Source organism: Nicotiana attenuata, unplaced genomic scaffold (assembly GCF_001879085.1).
Source record: "Nicotiana attenuata strain UT unplaced genomic scaffold, NIATTr2, whole genome shotgun sequence".
Classification (NCBI taxonomy): domain Eukaryota; kingdom Viridiplantae; phylum Streptophyta; class Magnoliopsida; order Solanales; family Solanaceae; genus Nicotiana; species Nicotiana attenuata.
The window spans coordinates 7,726-29,140 of record NW_017672599.1 but is presented as its reverse complement, the minus strand read 5'-3'; the positions used below and the strand labels follow the sequence as shown (position 1 = coordinate 29,140).

The 21,415-nt window shown below is 33.4% G+C and overlaps 1 protein-coding gene and 1 pseudogene across 1 annotated transcript; one reads left to right on the top strand and one right to left on the bottom strand.

The window, feature by feature from the left end:
* The window catches only part of LOC109213814, an 18,384-nt pseudogene extending 16,066 nt beyond the window's left edge, over positions 1-2,318 (top strand).
* A 15,116-nt stretch (positions 2,319-17,434) lies between these two features.
* LOC109213815 (zinc transporter 1-like) lies at positions 17,435-20,439 on the bottom strand. Its single transcript, XM_019377651.1, has 3 exons — positions 19,736-20,439; positions 18,679-18,828; positions 17,435-17,858 (listed from the first exon to the last, which is right to left on the bottom strand). Exons 1-3 carry the CDS (start codon positions 20,303-20,305, stop codon positions 17,547-17,549), a joined length of 1,032 nt encoding a protein of 343 aa, XP_019233196.1. The 5' UTR covers positions 20,306-20,439; the 3' UTR covers positions 17,435-17,546.
* Positions 20,440-21,415: the final 976 nt, after the last annotated feature.

Genomic DNA, 21,415 nt, shown 5'->3' with positions numbered 1-21,415 from the left:
TTCGATTTATGATATGATTACTATGAAGGATGGCCGATTTGCGTTAACTTTATTTAATTAATTTTCATTTTTACTTACTTCATTCGTATTAATCCGATTGTTCATTATCTTAATTTTTTTTTATTTTTCAACTTCATACAAAATTCACTCAACAACTTAATGTTTGTTAAACATATTTGTTATGTTGTCTTTTAAAATATTGTTCTGTTTAGATGATTGGAATAATATTGGAACTAAATAATGCACTTTCCAGACATAAAACATTAAAAATTAATGCATTGTATTTAATGCCCTAAACCTTCGGGAAAGCCTATAATCGTTCTTATGCATTCTCTACTTTAATTGAAAATACTTCGATTAACTTTTTATTAATGTAAAAACTTAATTTTTTGATTCATTACGAATAATAAATTGCATATTCACATTATTAACAATTTTTAAAAATAAAATGGAGCACATTGTTTCGACTATATTATTACTTTAAATTCTATGTACGTTAAACGTACTTTAAATTAATGTAAACTACTATTGACCACTATAGTTTTTCGTTAATCTTATTATTTATTTCGTGAGGCTAAATTAAACTTTACAATCTAATTGTATTTAATTATTTTATATTTTTATGTTATTTCAGAAGCTGACCTAACAGATGAAGAATTGAAAAATCGTTGTTTGCAAAAGCTTGAAATTTTTTTGAAAGGTTGTGGAAGAAGTTTCCAGGATTTTCCAACAATGCCAAGGCCTGTTTATAATACGGAAGAAATTGACAACAGTAATAGATTAATACGGGATGAATTGCGTTATAATAAACGCGCTTTGGCAGATGAACATCAACAATTAGTAAAGAATTTGACAGATGAGCAAAAGTTGGTTTATGAAAAAATAATAAGAGATGTGAATGAAGACAAAGGTGGATTTTTCTTTTTATATGGTTTTGGAGGAACATGCAAGACTTTTATTTGGAGAACTCTATCTTCTGCCTTAAGATCTAGAGGAGATATTGTGTTAACTGTTGCATCTAGCGGGATTGCATCTTTGTTGTTACCAGGTGGTCGAACAGCTCATTCAGGATTTGTGATTCCTCTAAATGTAACTGAAGATTCAACATGTAATATCAAGCAAGGTACTACTTTAGCAAATTTAATTATTAAGGCAAAGTTGATTATTTGGGATGAGGCACCCATGATGCATAGATATTGTTTTGAAGCTCTTGATAAAACTTTAAGAGATATTCTTAGGTTTAAAGATGCATCCAATTCACACCGACCATTTGGAGGTAAAACAATTATTCTTGGTGGTGACTTCAAACAAATATTACCAGTCATTCCAAAAGGTAGTAGACAAGATATTGTTAATGCTTCTCTCAATTCTTCTTATTTGTGGCCTCACTGTCAACTCTTAAAGTTAACAAAGAATATGAGATTGCAAGGTAATGAAATAGGGACATGGGGAGCCAAAGGTTGCTGGCCTATGAGTTGAGAATTTTTTCAGATTGGATTTTGGCAATTGGCGATGGTATAGTTGGTACTTCTGTTGAGGGAAATGAAAAAGTTCAAATACCAGATGATCTTTTGATAAAACAATCTGTTGATCCAACATCTGCAATTGTAGAAAGTACATATCCAGATTTCAACAGTCCTTGCAATGATATAGGATACCTCCAGCAAAGAGCCATTCTTACTCCAACTCTTGATATGGTGGAATCAATCAACGAATATATGATTTCTCTTAATCAAAGTAATGAGAAATCATATTTGAGTTCCGATACAATCTGCACCTCTGACAATACTTATTCAGCACTGGAACATGTACACACTCCTGAATTCTTAAATACAATTAAATGTTCTGGAGTTCCAAATCATGCTCTTACTCTAAAGGTTGGTATTCCAGTAATGTTATTAAGAAATATTGATCAGTCAGCAGGATTATGTAATGGAACAAGGTTGATCATAACTAAACTTGGAAATCAAGTTATTGAAGGCAAGGTGTTAGCAGGACAAATGGCCGAACAGAAAGTGTTTATTCCAAGAATGACATTGACTCCATCTGATGCTAGAATTCCATTTAAGTTCCAGCGAAGACAATTTCCAATCACCGTTTCTTTTGCCATGACAATCAACAAAAGTCAAGGACAGTCATCGTCTTATGTGGGATTATTTTTGAAGAAATCAGTTTTTACACATGGACAACTATATGTTGCTCTTTCTCGGGTGACAAGCAGAAAGGGATTAAAAATTTTGGTTTGTGATGACGATGGGCAAATAACTACTGAAGCTACAAATGTTGTATTTAAAGAAGTTTTTCGAAATTTAGTCTGACGCTCGAAAGATAATCATTGTCTTTTTTGAGGTTTAAGTACTACTTTTGTTGCTGAGTTTCATTAACCAAGTGCGACAATAGCTGTTGATAAGATATCTGAAACATGTAATAGGTACGCTTTACTTTTCTGTTCTTTTTTTATATCTTTCTCTATTTCTCTATTTTATATATAAATTAACATTTCATACTAGGTAAAAATATAGATCTGTCAGGATTCGCCGTAACATGGATTAACGGGACTGCTTATATCGCATTTGTGAAGAAGCACAAAATATCATGTACGAATTTTTTCCTTTTTCCTTTCCTCTTCAGTTATGTTAATTGCAACAGATTATAAGCTGGATTTTACAATATTCTATTGGGAATGACCAAGTAAATGCAATTTGTTTTCGTTTTCTTATTTTCTACATTTTTTAGTTTTGTAATGTCGATTTGAAAGAGGGGATTGTCACTGGAGGTTAAACTTGGCCACTGCTTCAAATTTGGAATTAGTACTGGAGATGATGTTCAATGTTAGCTTTCAAAGATGATTGGATATCTACCTTGTGTGTGTACTTATGATATCATATCCTCATTATAAGATAGCTAGATGTTTTCCCTCTTCTATTTCTAAAACATAATTAACATTCTAATTTTAATTCGTGCCGTCATTTTCATTCACAAACCTTATTTTGCCAGGTGGAGTGATGTCGTTTAATGATGGTGGTCCTTCAAGGAAATTCCAAGCCCAGTTTCTCAAAGGTTCATTTCTCTATTTTCTATATTTAATTTCTGAATATTACGTTATGCGACATTGAATTGAGCGAAGAAAAGGTGTTATTCTCTGTGTCGCTACTTCGCGATTCAATACATGTGCTTTTATGTCCTTTTTAAATGTTAAAAGTAGTATATTGAAGATTAGCTGCAACAAAATGCTGTAAAAAAATGTAGACGATAGCTTGCTCTGGCATCTCATAGAGAATAAGGATGGGGAGTTATGCAGTTGCATAAGTAATTACCTTTGTATCAAATATTATTATTTTCATATCAACGAAAGTAATTACCTATGTCATTATGTATTTAGTTTTGGTATTTTTAATTTTGAGCTGGAAGTAGCAGCGTTTTGGAATTTTTTCGCAGCTGTTTTAGGGCTGGGTTTAGGTGTGCTTTCATGGATATTTGCAGGTCGTTTTTCTGCTGCGTTTTGGAAGAATTTAAGCTGCGTTCTTGGCTGATTTTCAGAAGTTACGGGGGCTGTTTTGAGTGATGTTTTGGGGTGAGTTTTGCGACAGATCTTATGGCCGTTTCTAAGTTTTGACTGCTCTTGGTCCAGATTTCTGGACTGTTTTTGAGCGATTTCGGCAGCAGGTTTCAGCTGGAATTTTTTGACTGTTTTTGGGTGAGAAAGTCGCGGCGTTTCGGACTGTTTACTGCTGATTTTCGCAGCTTTTTGGAGTATTTTGGGCATGTTCTAAGGTGGAGTTTACAGCTGATTTGTGTGGGTTTAAGGTGGAAGAAGAAGGCTGTGCAAAAAGAAACAATTTTTGTGTTCCTCAAACAGCTGCTGCTGCTGCGTTTTTACTACAAGAAATTGATGTTTTGGGTTATGTTTTCTGAGGTTTTTGGCTGTATGCTTCATGGAGTTTTCATAAATTTTTCTCGGAATATCTCGAGGGATGATTCTTCTGTATAGTATATGTATCTTTTGAGTTCAAAGAGTAAGCTTACGTGCAATAAGGTTTATATGTTGGGTTACCTTTGCACTGTGTATGCTGAAGTATTTGTCAGAAGCACGATCGAGTTTACTTTGTTTCACCATTACTTATTACTTACGGTGTTGCAACATCTTCCTCGCATTGTCCCTTGCTTAATTTACATCATTGTCTCTCTTTTTTTGTTTGTATATAGAGTCTATTTTAAAGGCCAAGTGCTGATTTACATTAAGTTTTGGTTACTGATGTCATTTAATTTATTTATGCATATTACATCTTCATTTAGAGCAGTGGGTCCTTTAATTAATTTCATCTACACTTTTGACCATCCTTGCGAAAAATTCCATCTTTCTTGGTAGAGTTCATTACACCAAACCATTTTATGGCTCCATTCAGTTGTGCAATTTTCTTTCCTTCTACAGTATGCTTCTGCATTCAGAGTTTCAAGCCATTGCATTTTCATATTCCTGGCTCCCAAATAATAACTGAACGTCTATACAAATCACAAACAAACTTCTTTAGTCTATAATTGGTTTCTTCTGCACCAAACAACTGAAATCCAAAGTAACATATAACAAGGATAAATTACCTAAAGTTAATTACTTTAGCAAGATAAAGGCGAACAATTATGTTGAAGCAGAGCAAAGTCTCATTTGCCATCTTAATGCCTCCAGATTTAGTCCTACTGTAGAAATTCTGAAAAACTGCAGTGAACACAAAGTTTTTGTTGTCCCCTTCTTCTAACGTGAATCATGATGCTGGTCTCAATAGTTTAGCTCTTGATGGTTTATACTTTCTGCCCTCCTTTTCATGTTCTTCACTACCAAGATATCCTTAAGCTGCGCGCCACCTGCTATTTTAGCAAATAACAACTTAATGGGGAACTTTTAAGCCCAAAAAAGTTCTAAATGTTCTTTTCCTCTCTTCTTATCAATAGTAGTTGATTCAATTCTTCATCCTTAGACCAATCCAACTCATTAATTCCAGCACTTCCCAATGGAAACATTACAAAGGAAACTGACTGAATCCATTCTCGGCGAGAAAATTGAAAATGTGGTCATCGCAGTTGTAAGTGACCCTATTATTTGATGCAGGTAATTTTTTAAGGCATTGCGAGGCAATGTTGCTGAAATTACCGATGAACTCGATGTATTCGGCCAACATCACCTTTCCCCGGGCCACAAAGCTGTACATCATTCTCAGAAATGCCTTATAATATTATGGACCTTGAATCTGTTACAATGACTAGAGATATATTAGCTAACTACGTTATTGTAAAGGATTTAAATGTCAGTTCATGTTTATTTTCTTTTGGAGCTCAATGTAATGACTTTAGTTTAGAGCATCAGATTATATTTGGAGTGTTACTTTGCTTCAACAAATCAAAAAATAACTACTCTTTATTTTTCTATACGAGTATAAATTCGTGTTTGAAAAAATGCTCATTACTAATGAAAGTTTCTCTACAGTTTATTATTATCATTATATTAGCAACCTAAACTTTGTACTTTTTATGTGTTTCTCAGCCAAATATTGATGTCAAATACGTGGAGGGCAAACACATTGGGAACTTTGATAAGTTGCATGTCATCTTTGCCACCAATTCTTATAATGTATCTGAAACCGGCATGGACAATAAATGTGATGGAAGTACATAACATTTATCTCAAAGCAACGCCTTCTTCGTCGTCGCGTTCAAAGCAGAACCCACAAAGAGGAGGTGCAATGACAACACTTGAGTCGATATGATGTGTGTCATTCCTGCAAATATCGAGGATTGCAACAGCCAACGCGTGTGCTCGGCCAAGATGTTTGGCCTGATAAAAAATTGTCGGGATTCGATGATGATTTAGTGATCGACGCTTATAAGTTCCTTTCAAGAAAAGAGCAAGACATTCCTCAAATTGGATGAGATATTAAGAAGACTTTGGTTAATCAAACACTGGACATTTGATTTTTCGATTATACTCTTATTGATTAACAATATAGGCTTTAGGTAAAATGTGAGTTGTCATGAAAAATAAATGTATTGGTTTTGGAAAACATGTAAATAGCCAAAATTAAATAAAAATATATTTGGATTAGGATTGTAGTTCAAAATTCGATATCTATTAGAATTGCACTGTATTTCAAAATTCCCCGTTATTAGGAATACTAGAAAGGAACGTGGAGAATAGCACATTCATCACTTAACGGCACTTACCACAAGGATCCAATGAACCATCTGCAACCGCTGCTGTACGATTAATTCACCGTAGTCCGTTGTAGAACACTACTCCTCGGCATAATCGTGTAGATACAATTGCCTCCTCTCTCGCTTCCTTATCATCAAATAACTCTCTTCATCCTCTTCGCCCCATCCTTCCTTCATATATAAAGGAAAATTCATAATGATTGTAAATCTAACAAAATTAATTACAATATCAAAACTGGATAAAAGCCTGAATTTCAACGACCACAAAAAATAAAAGTTACATCTTGATCTCATAGTAGTTGAATCCGCTATTTAAATTCTCTACATGAATTTCAAGTTCGAATGAATTTATAGAGAGATTACATTTTGTGAAATTTAAATTATCAGTACAAAGGGAATAAACAGAATCATAATGATATAACGGTGAACAAAATTAATATACAATATCAAAACTACACATAAAGCCTAAACTTCAACAATTATAAGGACGTTCTATCTAAATTGTCTATATTACGATATGATGTGAAAAACCGTTCAGAATTCCCTTCAAGTTTCTTTTTTAATTATTAAATGATTTTATATTTTTATTTTTTTTAACAAACACCTCACGTCCCTCATACCCCCCACGATTTCCAACTCCCACACAACACTCCTCACGTCCCAACCCTATCCTTCACGTCTCCCTTCACAAATCCTCCCCACTTCCCCACTATAATAATCCCATCATATATAAAAGGACACAAAAAGGGTGGGGTCAGAAGAAGAAAAAGTGAGAGAAAAAAGAAAAAGAGAGGAATGTCCCACAATATTAGGTAAAAATTCTCTCTGCAAATCCTTCTCAATTTTACTACACTATACTTGTCAATTTGACTACAGTATAGTTTAGACACGTACTTTTTTAATAAGCCTGTATCATCAACTGCTTTCTCTTCAATAGACGGCTCTACAACTTCTCACAACTACGCCAGTTACGACTCAATTTGACATGGAAGAAGAGAAGAAACTAGCCAGAAAAAATCGAATGGATATACGAAAGCAGAAACGGTCTAAATTTTCTCCCGATAACAACGGTATGAACTTTAATCCACTGTTTGCAGATTTGCGATTTGCATAACTGTTGCTTACAGAGGGTATCTTTGTTCACTGCTTACAAATACTCCATATTTCCTACTTCATCTTCTTTTATCTCTGATTTTCCTTGGGCTAATTAACAAACGTCATTCTTTATAATTATCATGGATATTGGATGGCTCAAAAGCTCTATAAATGTTCATCGTAGACTTGCATAAGTTATTAGTTAAGTAAATTTTATGTGATCTATTGGAATTATTGTTTTTTGTTGCAATATGGACTGATATCCTTCTACAAGTAATTGTGATATATGTTGTCACATTGAGTGGTTGTAGCCATTCTTATTGTTTCCTTTGTCCTATTTCAGATATGGCTGAACAAGGACAAGTTCGAATTACTCGAAGTGGGAGTTCTCGAAGTCAAGGAAGGGGACAACGTAGAAGGGTACGCCGTCGCAGGACTTATTCCTATAATGATTCTGACTCGGAGCCTGAAGTCATCAGGAATGTCCCAAGGCCGATGCAAAATAAGTTAAGGGATCGAAGGGCTGAACGAAGGGAAAGAGAAAAGAAATTTAGAGAGCTTAGGGCTTCACTAGCTGAACATATTGGAAATTATCAGTTTACCCGAGATGCACTAATCGATGCTATTGACGAAATTAAACTATCTGATTGGGAAGCCTTAGCAATTTTAGTAGATTCACTTGGACAACCTTTAGGTAGTATTTTAACTGAAGTTTATCACGAGGTTTGGCCAAGTGAACCTTTTTGGGTTTATGTTCTTACATTTGAAGCTGAGTGGGAGAACCGTCTCTACAACTACTTGTAATTTGTTTAATTGATGAAACTTTGTTATTTGTTTGCAAGACTACCTGTCATTTTACTCTTGATTTTTTCTTAAGAATATTAGATAAAGAACATAAAGGAATAATAGTAACTTATTCCTTCAAATAATGCAACTTTAACGATATATCCAATGTGTTAAAAGAGGATAAACATGAAGAGACAGATTACTTTACGCTCTTTACTTGATTATATATACTCCTCATGTAAAGTAATACTTTACAATCTGTTTTGCCTCTTTTCAAATCAAAAATTAATGAGGAATCTATCAATATTTAGGTTGTTACAAATATGAATTCATCCAAAGTATACTTGCAGTAGAGTATTACTTTATAAATAAAAATTTTAACTTCACTTATGTTCCTTTCGGTGAGTATCAAGTGTTGATAGATATTTATATTGTTCAGTCGAGGCAGTCGTTGGGGCAGTAACGTAGAAAAATAATATGGCAGCAACTATCTTATGATTGAAATATTGACATAAAGGTTAGTCACTCTGTATTTTGTATCAATCACTTTTGTAACTATTAGATAGAAGAACAAGATTACCTATGTTACTTAGCTAGATTTAGTTACAATGACCGTTGCTTTATACAAAGATTGTGCACAAAACTTTCATAACTAATGTCAACTAAATTTTCTTTTCTTCTCAATATAAGATGATTTACCACCTGTTAGTTCATTTTTGGTAATTTTTGTTCATAGGGAATGTCATGAGGAGTGCAAAAATAAATTTGGCCGATCCGCGCATCGCGCGGGTACGTATACTAGTATTCAAAGAGAAGAAATATTTCTCTCATTTAAGTATGTGTAAGGCAGATGTTACTACAATTTCTGGTAGTAGTAATTTAATTGAAGGCTTTGGAAGAGCTGCTATAACTCTGCCCAAGGGAACAATACTTATCATAGATAATGCAATGTTCTCTTCCAGGTCCAAAAGGAATTTGTTGAGTTTTAAAGATATCCGCCGAAATGGATATCATATTGAGACAATAGATGAGAATAATCTTGAATTTAAAGATTCTTTTAAATACAAGTTAATTATTAGACCATCACCAACAAAGGTTGGGATTGAGTCCCCTACGTTTTTTGAACGTATACAAGGGGACATTTGTGGACCTATTCACCCACCTAGTGGGCCGTTTAGATATTTTATGGTCTTAGTAGATGCATCTTCTAGATGGTCTCATGTGTGCCTATTGTCATCTCGCAACCTCGTGTTTGCAAAATTAATGGCACAAATAATTCGATTACGGCGCGATTCCCCGATAATCAAATCAAGTCTATTAGACTTGATAATGCTGCTCAATTTTTATCCCAAGCATTTAATGGTTATTGCTTATCAATTGGGATAAAAGTGGAACATCATGTAGCTCATGTTCACACTCAAAATGGCCTTGCAGAGTCTTTAATTAAACGTCTCCAATTGATAGCAAGACCGTTACTCATGAAAACGAGGTTGCCCACTTCTGTTTGGGGTCACGCCATTTTGCATGCAGCAATGCTAGTTCGTCTCAGACCGACAAATTATCATAAATATTCCCCATTGCAATTAGTTTTGGGTCATGAACCTAATATATTCCATTTAAGAATTTTTGGATGCGCAGTATATGTGCCTGTAGCACCGCCATATCGCACCAAAATGGGTCCCCAAAGAAGGTTAGGAATATATTTGGGTTTGAATCACCCTCCATTATTCGCTACCTCGAAACATTAACGGGGGATTTGTTCACTGCAAGATTTGCAGACTGTCGATTTGATGAGACACTTTTCCCAAAATTAGGGGGAGAAAATGGTGAAACCAAACAAGAAATTTTGTGAAAAAATCCATCATTGTCTCATCTTGATCCACGTGCCTCTATTTGTGAAAAAGAGGTGCAAAAGATAATTCATTTTCAAAAAATAGCAAATCAAATGCCAGATGTATTTACGGATCTGAAAAGGATAATAAAATCACATATCCCTGCAGAGAATGTTCCAATCCATACTGATGTCCCTGTTAGACAATCTTCTAGTTTCATAGCTAATGAGTCAAAAGCACGCCTAAAACGTGGCAGACTATTAGGTTCTAAGGATCGAAATCCTAGAAAAAGAAAAACAAATGATCAAGATGACACTACGAAAGAGTCTCATAAAGAAATCCACGATTTAACAAATCCTGAGATTTATGAGGAAATCACTGAGCCTGAGACTCAAGAAAATAAGGAACTATCAATAAATCCAATCGATATTGAGACAAATTTGAATCGAGTGGATATAGTAGTGGATTATATCTTTGCATATAATGTTGCATCTAGCATTATGCAAGATAGTGAGGATCTTGAACCTCAATCTGTTAGAGAATGTCGACAGAGACGTCATTGGCCAAAATGGCAAGAAGCAATCCAATCAGAGTTGAATTCACTTGCAAAACGTAAAGTTTTTCGGCCTGTAGTCCAAACACCTAATGATGTTAAGCCTGTTGGCTATAAATGGGTCTTTGTACGTAAAAGGAATGAGAAAAATGAGGTACAAAGATATAAGGCACGCCTTGTTGCACAAGGATTTTTACAAAGGCGTGGTGTCGATTATGAAGAGACATTCACTCGTTATGGATGCTATAACGTTCCGTTATCTCATTAGTTTTGTTGTCCATGAAAAGCTTGACATGCATTTAATGAATGTGGTTACCGCCTACCTTTATGGCTCACTTGATAATGAGATATACATGAAAATTCTCGATGGATTTAAATGCCTAACGCACATAATTCAAAGTCCCGGGAAGTGTTTTCAATCAAATTGCAAAGATCTTTGTATGGTCTAAAGCAATCAGGACGAATATGGTATAATCGTCTTAGTGAGTATTTATTAAAGGAAGGTTATATAAATGATGCGATTTGTCCATGTGTTTTTATAAAGAAAACAACGTCGGAATTTGTTGTACTTGCCGTATATGTTGATGACATAAACCTTACTGGAACTCCTATATAACTCCAAAAGGCAATTGATTATTTAAAGAAGGAACTCGAGATAGAAGATCTTGGAAAGACAAAATTATGTCTTGGTTTGCAAATTGAACATTTGGCAAACGGAATTTTTGTTCATCAATCTGCCTACATAGAAAAGGTATTGAAGCGGTTTTACATGGATGGAGCACATCCATTAAGTACTCCGATGGTTGTTCGATCACTTGATGTGAATAAGGATCCATTCCGACCTCAAGAAAAGAATGAAGAGATACTTGGTCCTGAAGTACCATATCTTAGTGCAATTGGTGCACTAATATATCTTGCTAATACTACAAGGCCTGAGATAACTTTTTCAGTCAATGTCTTAGCAGGATATAGCTCCGCTCTTACAAGGAGACATTTGAATGGAATCAAACACATATTGCGGTATCTAAAAAGGACTACCAATATGGGCTTATTTTATGGCAATAATTGCAGTCCCGATCTTGTTGGTTATGCTGATGCTGGGTATTTATCTGACCCGCACAAGGCTCGATCTCAAACAAGCTATGTGTTTGCATGTGGAGGCACTGCCATTTCTTGGCGATCGATTAAGCAATCAATTGTGGCTACTTCATCTAATAATGCTGAGATACTTGCTATTCATGAAGCAAGTCGAGAATGTGTGTGGTTGAGATCTATAATACATCTTATTCGAGACAAATGCGGTTTGAAATGTGACAAACTACACACAATTTTGTACGAAGACAATGTAACATGCATAACGCAATTGAAGGGAGGATTCATAAAAGGAGATAGGACAAAGCACATTTCACCAAAGTTATTTTTCACACATGATTTTCAAAATAATGGTGATATTAATGTGCAACAAATTCGTTCAAGTGATAATATGGCTGATTTATTCACAAAATCTCTACCGCGTCAAACTTCAAGAAGCTAGTGCACAAGATTGGGATGCGAAGGCTCAAGGATGTGAAATGATGCTCTCATCAAGGGGAGTTTAATACGCGTTGGACTCTTTTTCCCTTACAAGGTTTTGTCCCACTGGGTTTTTCTTGCAAGGTTTTTAACGAGGCAACCAAAAGGCGTATTATTAAACATGTGTACTCTTTTTCCTTTTCTAGAATTTTTTTCCAATTGGGTTTTATTTTAGTTAAGGTTTTAACGAGGCACATTACTTATTGAGTAGACGTTCAAGGGGGAGTGTTATGAATATAATTGTAATTAGAGTGAATGTCTATCTTTTAAAGAGTTTTACTTTGTGGCTAAGTCATTTTCCCCCTATAAATAGAGGGGTCTTACCCCATTGTAAATCGTCCCAAAATTCAATAAGAATTTCCTCTCTCTTTCTCTGCAATATTGTTCTTCTTCTTTTATTGTTTTATATATATATATAATGTGTGTGTGAGAGAGAGAAACTCATCCTCTATATGTATATCTGTGTGTGAAACTCATCCTCTATCCATTCAAAAAGTGTCATGTCCCAAAACGGGAGAGATAAACCTAGCAAATCAGCTCTCTACCGCCCTGCCAAAAGAACTTTCAGAAAATATCATAAACTCCTATTGAACATATACAAATAGTAGCTAGAGAATAATTATTTAATTATATTAAAACTTTTAAAGGATGACCAGTTTAAGGATTATCTCTGAGCCCATTCCATTATGATACACACAGTAGCGGAACTAAGATTATATTAAGGGATATTAAAACTTTAAAAATAAATTACACAAAAGTCAAGAGAATTTAATACATAAGTATATATACATACAAAATAGTAATGCATATTCATCTAAATAGTATAATTTTTCGGGAAAAGGGTGTCAATTGATACCGTTTAAAGCTATGTGACTCCGCCACTCACGTATCAGAAAGGTTGAGTGGACAATTAAAAATCTTTGATCTTTATTGAGAGAGAAAAGATCTACTAGCATGGATCGCTTTTTAAACTTTTATGTGAAAAGTTACTTTCTAAGTAAAGAAGGGACGGGAATACTCTAATTTTTACACCTCCGCAAACAAAGATTGAAGGACCAGATAAGTTGTCCTTATTCTCTCTTTTGGCCTTACGTATATCCTTCAAAGTAGACCACATCTTCCAATTACTGATTTTTTTTTTTCATGAAAAGAGAAAAAAAAAAAAAGCAACAAAAAGATCTTCCAATTATTTAAAGAGAGAATAGTTGTTGTATACTTATATTAGAGCTTAAGATAACAAACTATTCACCTTATTAACTTAGGATATAAAATTTCTTTGCAAAATTCTAATGCACTTTATTGTTTTTTCTAATATTTTAAGTTTATAATTAAACAATTTTAGTCAAGTAGCATCCCACTTGTTGAAGGAAAAAAAGAAAGAAGAAACAAAAGGCTATATTTATGAAGTTGCAGACGTCTCCCTTGACTAGAGGAATATAATTATTCAATTAATTTTTACATACATCTACACTTTTGGAAACGTTATTACCCTCCCTCCTCAAGTTTCAATTTAATTACATCCTATATATAAATTTGCCAAGTATATACACTTTAGGAATTAAATGAGTATCACTTTATATTGTGAATCAATTATTTCTCATCCTTATTCTCTCTCTCTCTATATCTCTCAATCCCTAATTCCAGTAATATAAAGCAAAAGAAAAAAGAGCAGCAATTTCACCATTGACATCCATTAAAAAACTTTGAAGCTTTGAATTCGAATTTAGGTTTTCAAAAACCATTATTTGTTTGGATTGGGTGTTGTTGCAAACAATTAGGAATATAGTTTGGAGTTTATATCTCAATTTTGAGGGTGTTTTGGTGAAGATTAGACTTGATTTTGACTGAATTTCAGATTGAAACTCGAAGAAGAAGAAGAAGAAGAAGAAGAAGAAGACGACGACGACATGACATACATTATTCTTACGAATTGTAGTAAAATTGTAGAAAAATTGTATTATGTTGTTTATATATAATTTTTTATTTAAATATTGTATGAAAGTTGAACAATATTGGTTAAAAATTGTATTTAAGTTGTATGATATTATAGTTGTATATAACTGGGTAGAAATAATATATGAAAGTTGTAGATAAGGTGTATAATATATAATTAGTTGTATGAAATTTGTTTTTACTATGTATAAATCAGATACAAAATATACAAAAGACATATTGTATAAAATTTATATAAAAATTGTAGTTAAGTTATAGAAAGAATTACAAGAAAATGCACATGACTTCACACCATAACAAAAAATGGCCCATGTTTCTAAGTTTTACTCGACCTAACCCATATTGTATATATTTTGAAAACTAGCAAATTCAAAATCTGTGTTCCTACAACCATTACTTCTACAAGCTATGGAGTTCAACCTGTGTTCTCACAACCATTACTTTCACTCTCTCTTCTTCTCACATCTTCTACATATGCTTCAAGGGGCCGTCCACCATTGCTGTTTCTTACCCTGTGTCACCTGGTTGCAATGTAAGAAAATTAAAGAGTAGAAGTCCACTATTGAAGGCCATTCAAAGCTTTGCTTTCGAAAATAGGATTTTTTAAGTTTCTTAGTTGTTTTGATTGGGTGTTGCTCCAATTGATTGAAAATATTAAAAGGAGTTCAAAATTTAAATTTGAAGTGATTTGGAGTAGATTTGAGTAAGATTTGAGTTAAATTTTAGAAAAGACGCAAGGAAGAAGACGAAGTAAGTTTTTTGTATAATTATGTATAATCTTGTATAATAGTGTATAAACACATCTTATTCACTATTATACACCTTTATACAAGCGTTTGTAGACGAACTTCTTCCACTACTTTCAGTTGCAATTCTTGTTCAAAACCAGTCCAAATCTCCATAAAATGACTTCAAATTTTTTATACAACCTCCTTATACTATTTTTAACAAGTCTAAATAACACTCACTCCAAATCTCTCACAAAATCAAATTCAAAATTTAAACCCACATATTTAAGCTTGTTAAAAATCTAATTTTCACCATCCAAATGGATTTGGTTTGTTGAACTAATATTTGACTCACAGTTACTTATTCGAAAACTTAAAAGATTGAGCAATCTTTTTTAAAAATTAAATAGCAATTTCTAGAACCTATTGGAGTTGGATATTGAATCTTAGCCTATTATTTTTGGGCTAGTTAGTTGTAAATTGTAATATGGGCTATAAATTTAAAAAGTAGGGAGCTCAGTTGTTCTTATGTGAAATTTTCCCTAAGTTATATGATATTGTAGTTGTACATCATCTAACCTCCTATTAATCAAACCAAATAATATTTAACATTTCTATTGCTGTTAGCACAAGTGTCTTTTACCTCTTGGTTTTTGTCCTGATTAATTGTGTTAGTCTTTTTGGCTTCTACTATCTTGCATATTGATGCTATTTTGTTAGTGGCAATTGTGTGCGAGAACTATTCCTGATTCTGCTTCAGTTTGGGATGATAGTTTCAAGAATGGAACTGATTGTCGTGTATGAATAGTAGATTCTGGTTCAAATCTGGATAAGGGATGAGGGTTGCTCTGTGTAAAAATAGTTAATTTATGATGAATTGATTATTTATTATTGGAACGAGAGGGGGGCGGATAGAATGGAAGGGACATAGAGCCGACTCCAAGTATCCAACACGTTTGGGAATTTCCGTTTGTGAAAAGGGCGGAAGATCTGGAGAGAAAGGGGAAAATGAGAGAAAAAAGGAAAAAAGTATAACTAAATCTCTTGATTGAAGGCACTAATAATGGATTGAGAGTCTTTTAAGGTGGTGTTGGGTTTTGGATGTATTTAATTAATATATTAAATACTTAAAAGAGGGTGAATGGGAAATGGAGGGAAATAAAATTTTTGAGTGAAATTTTAAGTTCCCCCTTGGCAAATGGGCATTGTCCCATATTGGAAGAGGAAGAGGTTTTTTATGGGTATATAAGCAATTGCTCTTCTTCTAGCTCTTAAAGAGTTGAGAAGAAGGCAAGCCTCGCGCCGTCGTCGTCGCTCGCTCGGCTACGGCTTCGGCCGGATTCGGATTCGGATTCGGATTCGGTCAAATGATCGATTGATTGATTAACTTTTTGGACCAAATTTATTTGTTAATAATAAAATATTAACAGAAATGTTATTAAATATTTGTTTTAATAACAAAATATTAATATTAAATATTAATATTAAATCCAATCCGTTTTTCTGTTTTGGTAACAGAAAAGTAACTACCCTCTTCAATTTTCCCTCTTTATTTTCCCTCTTTATTATTGAGTAAATGGCCATTTATGTAATGACATTTATGCTGTGGGCGTTTTGCATAAACAGCCATTCTGAAGAGTTGCACCTCTTCAGATTTCAGCCTAACTTTGGCTATAAATACAACACTATTCTGCTCAGAATTTCACTACGATTTTCTGAGTTTCTTCTCCTTCTTCTGCATACTTTTACCATCAAACAAAGCAAAAAGTAAGTGTGATTTGCTACCGAACTTTGTGTTCGCTGAAACACTGGGGTTTGAAGTACCACTACACCAGTGTGTAATTCGTTCTATCCTGGGAGGAAATAATCCATAACCTTGGGTACTAGGAGGGGATTAAATTCCTTAAGGAAACACTGTGAATTTAGTGGGCTCGAATTGGTTTTATGTCATTTCTGTTTATGTTCATTTCTGTTTATACTCATTTATATTTCCAGAATTATTTTACAAATACAGTCTACTAACAGGTGGATTGCATATATTTTGTAACTAAAATGTGTTTAGATCGGGTAAATACCAAAACATGAACAATTTTCGTAATACGGTTTCAAATAGCGTATAGGTATGCAAAAATCCCGAATTAGGTTCACCTCATTACATAGTTGAAAATTTTCTATTCTATATAAGAAATTTGAAGTTCAAAATGAGAATGAAGTTTTTCCGATAGAGAGGCTTTACCCTTTAGTGCATTAGCCTGTAGGCTCGCATCTGGATTAGTTAGGCTAATAAATTAACTTCAAATATCAAACAGTTACATTTAAACAGTCCCATCTTTTATGAAAATATCAGGATCATTTGAGCTCCTTGTTAAATATTATTGTACACAAGTCTTTGATTTTTAGAGCAAAGAGTTGATCTCTTTGTGATTGGTTCTATATATTTGGTAAAAAGAATATTCCTCTTTAGAACCATTGAAAATGGTCAAAAATACAATTGGAACATGACAACACAATGAAAAAGGGATGGTAGCTATATATAGCTAGCAGAATATCTCAAGCAATGTGAAGGAATTTCCCTGTAAAAACTTCTGATTGAAGATCTTGAAGAAACTATATAGACAACTTGATCACTGCCTCTAATTGGATAAACCTTTGGAATTTTGAAATGACCCATAATTAGTGGTCAGTTTAGTGATGCATTTGGAGGGCGAAGCTAGAGTTCAAGGAACTGGCATGACGTAATAACTTTGGTGTAAATAATCAAAGGTCAATTTCTTGTGAAACAAAAAACTATACATAATTTAGCTAAATTTGCATAGAATGTCATTATGTCCCACCCCATTTTGCCAATAGTGACATAGAAGAAGCTCCCAAAACAAGTGATACATTGGCAATAATTTGGAGCTTGAAATTAGAGTGTAAATTAGGGTGCATGAAATCTTTTGCAAGAAGATCCACAAGTGCCATGTAAATTAGAATACCAGCTGATGCTGAATTAAGAACCCCTTGCACAATCAATGCTGATGAGCTTTGCTCATTGTAACCTTTTGATATCATCATTCCAATACCTATTCCACTTGGAGTTGTAAGAGTGAAGAACAATACCATTATTGCTATTGTTCTTGCCCTGTACTTCGCCTGCACATGCATATGGATTTTCACCGAGGGAATTTGAATTTTTTTAAAAGTAAATACGCGTTATGTTTATATCCCTACATATCCACTATTTATTTCTTCATTCACGTGACCTTAGTATCAAAATATATTTTTCAAAATTATTCGCTTATCAATATGGAATCTTTACACAACAATAACCGGTCGGATTTACTGTTCAGTTTTCTAATTGATATACATAGATTATACATCTGTTGACTATTTTTTAATTTAAACTGTTGGGCTGCGGCTATATAAAAGGACAGCGTGGTGCACTGAGCTCCCGCTATGCGCGGGGTTCGGGGAAGGGCCTGATTCTATTGTACGCAACCTTGCCCTGCATTTCTGCAAGAGGCTATTTCCACGGTTCGAACCCGTGACCTCTTGATCACATGACAACAACTTTACCAGTTATATATTTGGATTAATACTTGGGTTGCGGCTACATATTTGGATTAATTCTTCTATCAATATATATGTAACTCAAGATGAAGGAAATGAGTATTATCCATTTAGTACATATAGTTTGCTTCCAACTCTGCCTAATTGTCACTTCATATTCCAAGGACGTGTAAAATCTATTATGTATCTTACTGGTTCATTAATTCAACATAGATTAGGATGATTTGGAGAATAGGCCAATGTAATTTTCTATTTTATATTCCATAAATAAAAAAATATAAAACAGATTATTCTTCCGCAGGCAATTAGTGAAACTTTAAAGTAAAGAATAATATAACAAGATTTGTTTTCTAAAACCAGAGGAATAATTGACTACTTAGAGAGAGCGAGAAGGTTTATTTACCTGGGAAATGCAGCCACCAAGTCCCATGCCTTCAAAAAATTGATGAAAACTCAAAGCTATTATTAGAGGTTTGATTGTTTTGGGATTTTCTGTAGTTCCAAGCGAAATGCCAATAATCACAGAATGAACCAAAATTCCCAGCTCCAAAACCTGCAAAATTTTCAGAATTCTTTTAGAATATTTCTATGTCAATGCAAAGATTAATGGAAAAGCAAATTAAAATAAGCATTTGGATAACTTGAATCAACAAATAAAATGACCACTAAACCCAATATTTTGAAATAGTTTTCATTCACTTAAAAACACCACCTTCTCTTTTATAACAAGCTTTTCTTATATACCATACTATACCACATAATTTCATTCACCAATTTCACTAATTATAATCCTTTATAGAAAACACTATTTTAAGTGATTTTTCCTAACAATTCTCTTCGAATTGCAACGAAAGGTTTCACAACAATCAACATAAAACTAGTTATGATGGAAATCTTTTTACATAAGGGGTTCCAATAATAAGCAAACTGCAAAAGTAAATATAAGTGATTAGAATAAATTTATAAGGATGTTTACGTAATTACCTCGAACCTTTTGTATTGGAACAAATGAAGATGAGTTTAAGATATTGACAGATCCATGACAAATGTTCGAGAATAATTGACAACACAAAAGGATTACGCATAATACAAAAAGACAAAAATACCGACACAAAATATCTGCGAACTGTATGTTTTTTTTTGTATATAACAACATACAACTATGTATATATATATACACAAAAAAATTTATGTTTTCGGCTATTTTTTTAGGGCAGCTGTACATTGTCGTTTTCCCAATTTGTTCTTTAGGAATCTGTCAAACTATTTTTTCTAAGACGACTTCCAAACAAAACCAAAAAAAAAAAAAAAAAAAATAATGACAAAGAAAAATTAAGGAAAAATAAATCTAACGAGTTTTCCATAGCTACTAGAAAATCTAACATAATAAGGATTGACGGCACAAACGAACAGAATTAGAACTTCTATATACAGTAAGACTGCAAAAAATTAAATATTACCTGTGATATTAACCTGTGCCGTATAAGAGTAGAAGAATTTGTTCTTTCTAACAAAATTTGAGGACCATCATTTTCTTCAATATTGAGTGGCTGAGCTTTTCTAAGCTCAACTCTTCTATGATAACCAGTTGCAAAAGACTCCATCATCAAAGTAAAAATAGCAGACATCATTGAAACAAAACCAGCAAATGGAAAACTCCCAAATACTTCACTATTATTAAGGCAAGGGTTTGTCAAGCTCTGAAATGCATCAGGTAGAATGTGAATGAATCCAGTGGCAAGAATCACACCCGCCGCGAAAGCTTTGATCAAGAAATTAAGGGATGAATAATCATTAATTTGCAAATATTTGAACTTGTTTAAGAGAATTGGGATGGTAACTCCAAGTGCACTTGCACAAAGTATTGAAGCAATGGCTACTAGTTTGTAGGCTAAGGCTTCATGTTTGGTTTTTTGATGATCTTTGTCTTGGGGTTCACATGTACAATTTGCAAAGATTGGGGTTGATTGGAAAAGGATTGAAAAGTGGATTAGGGTTGTGATTTTAACAAGTAAAGCTTGAGTAATCATTGTTTGTTTTTGGAGAAGAAACAAGTTAATTTAGTGAAGACATGAAAAGCTCCCTTACAGTATTGTGATGCTTTTATGTATGGAGAGTTGGGACTGAAGATGTGATAGACATATTGGAATTTTTCGGTGAATAATTTAAAAGCTTTGATATCAATTGAATTTAAATAACTCAAAATATATTACTCCATCCGTTTCAATTTACATGACACATTTGCTTATCGAGAGTCAAACTGTATGAATTTCGACCAATATTTTATCATTCACTCATAATTTCAATGCTCTTTAACACACATAAAATAGAAAGCACTACCCATTATTCTAATAATAGAAAACTTATTTTACTAGAAATTAGAAAACATATTCACATATTATTTTGGCTACAAAATCTATTTAAACATAAACTAAAGAAACTAGCAAATAATATCAAAATAATAAACAATTTAAGATTACCAGTCTTGGTTTAATTCTACATAATTGTAGTGATTTTGCATGTGTATATAATTATATATGCATTAGAGTACCACCTATCTAAAAATTATCGTAATTAGTACAAATCTCTTTGACTAGAAATTATCGTAATTAGTCTATGCTGGAATTCCTAGACGATGCAAACTCAAGAAAACATCAAGGGTTATATAGAATATATACCAACAGAAACAATTCTTACAATACGTCTAAAAGATTTATGCTTAACGAAATCGATATTCCTCTAATGTTCGAAAATGAAATATTCGTCTAACAAAAACCACTAGACGAGTTTCTTCATGCTATGCTTAAATAAGAAAATAAAATAAAATTTGGGTACTTATCGCTATATATGATTATTGAATATTGAATACTTAGAAATATCTGACATGGGTTTTGTCAAAAATCAAGGTCGTGATTCGTGAATATTGATAACCAACCTTTTAACAATGTTATCATACATAGGAAACTCCATCCAATAATTGTACTTACCCGCAGCGCTTGCTGCCTCTCCTCCAAACCCTCTGTGCGCTCTCTAGTAGCGAATGCGGGGTACATAAGTCGGGTTGGTTCGAATTTTTCAATTACCAAAACAAAACCAATGGTGTCCGGTTTTTAAATCTATAAACCAAACCAAACCAAACC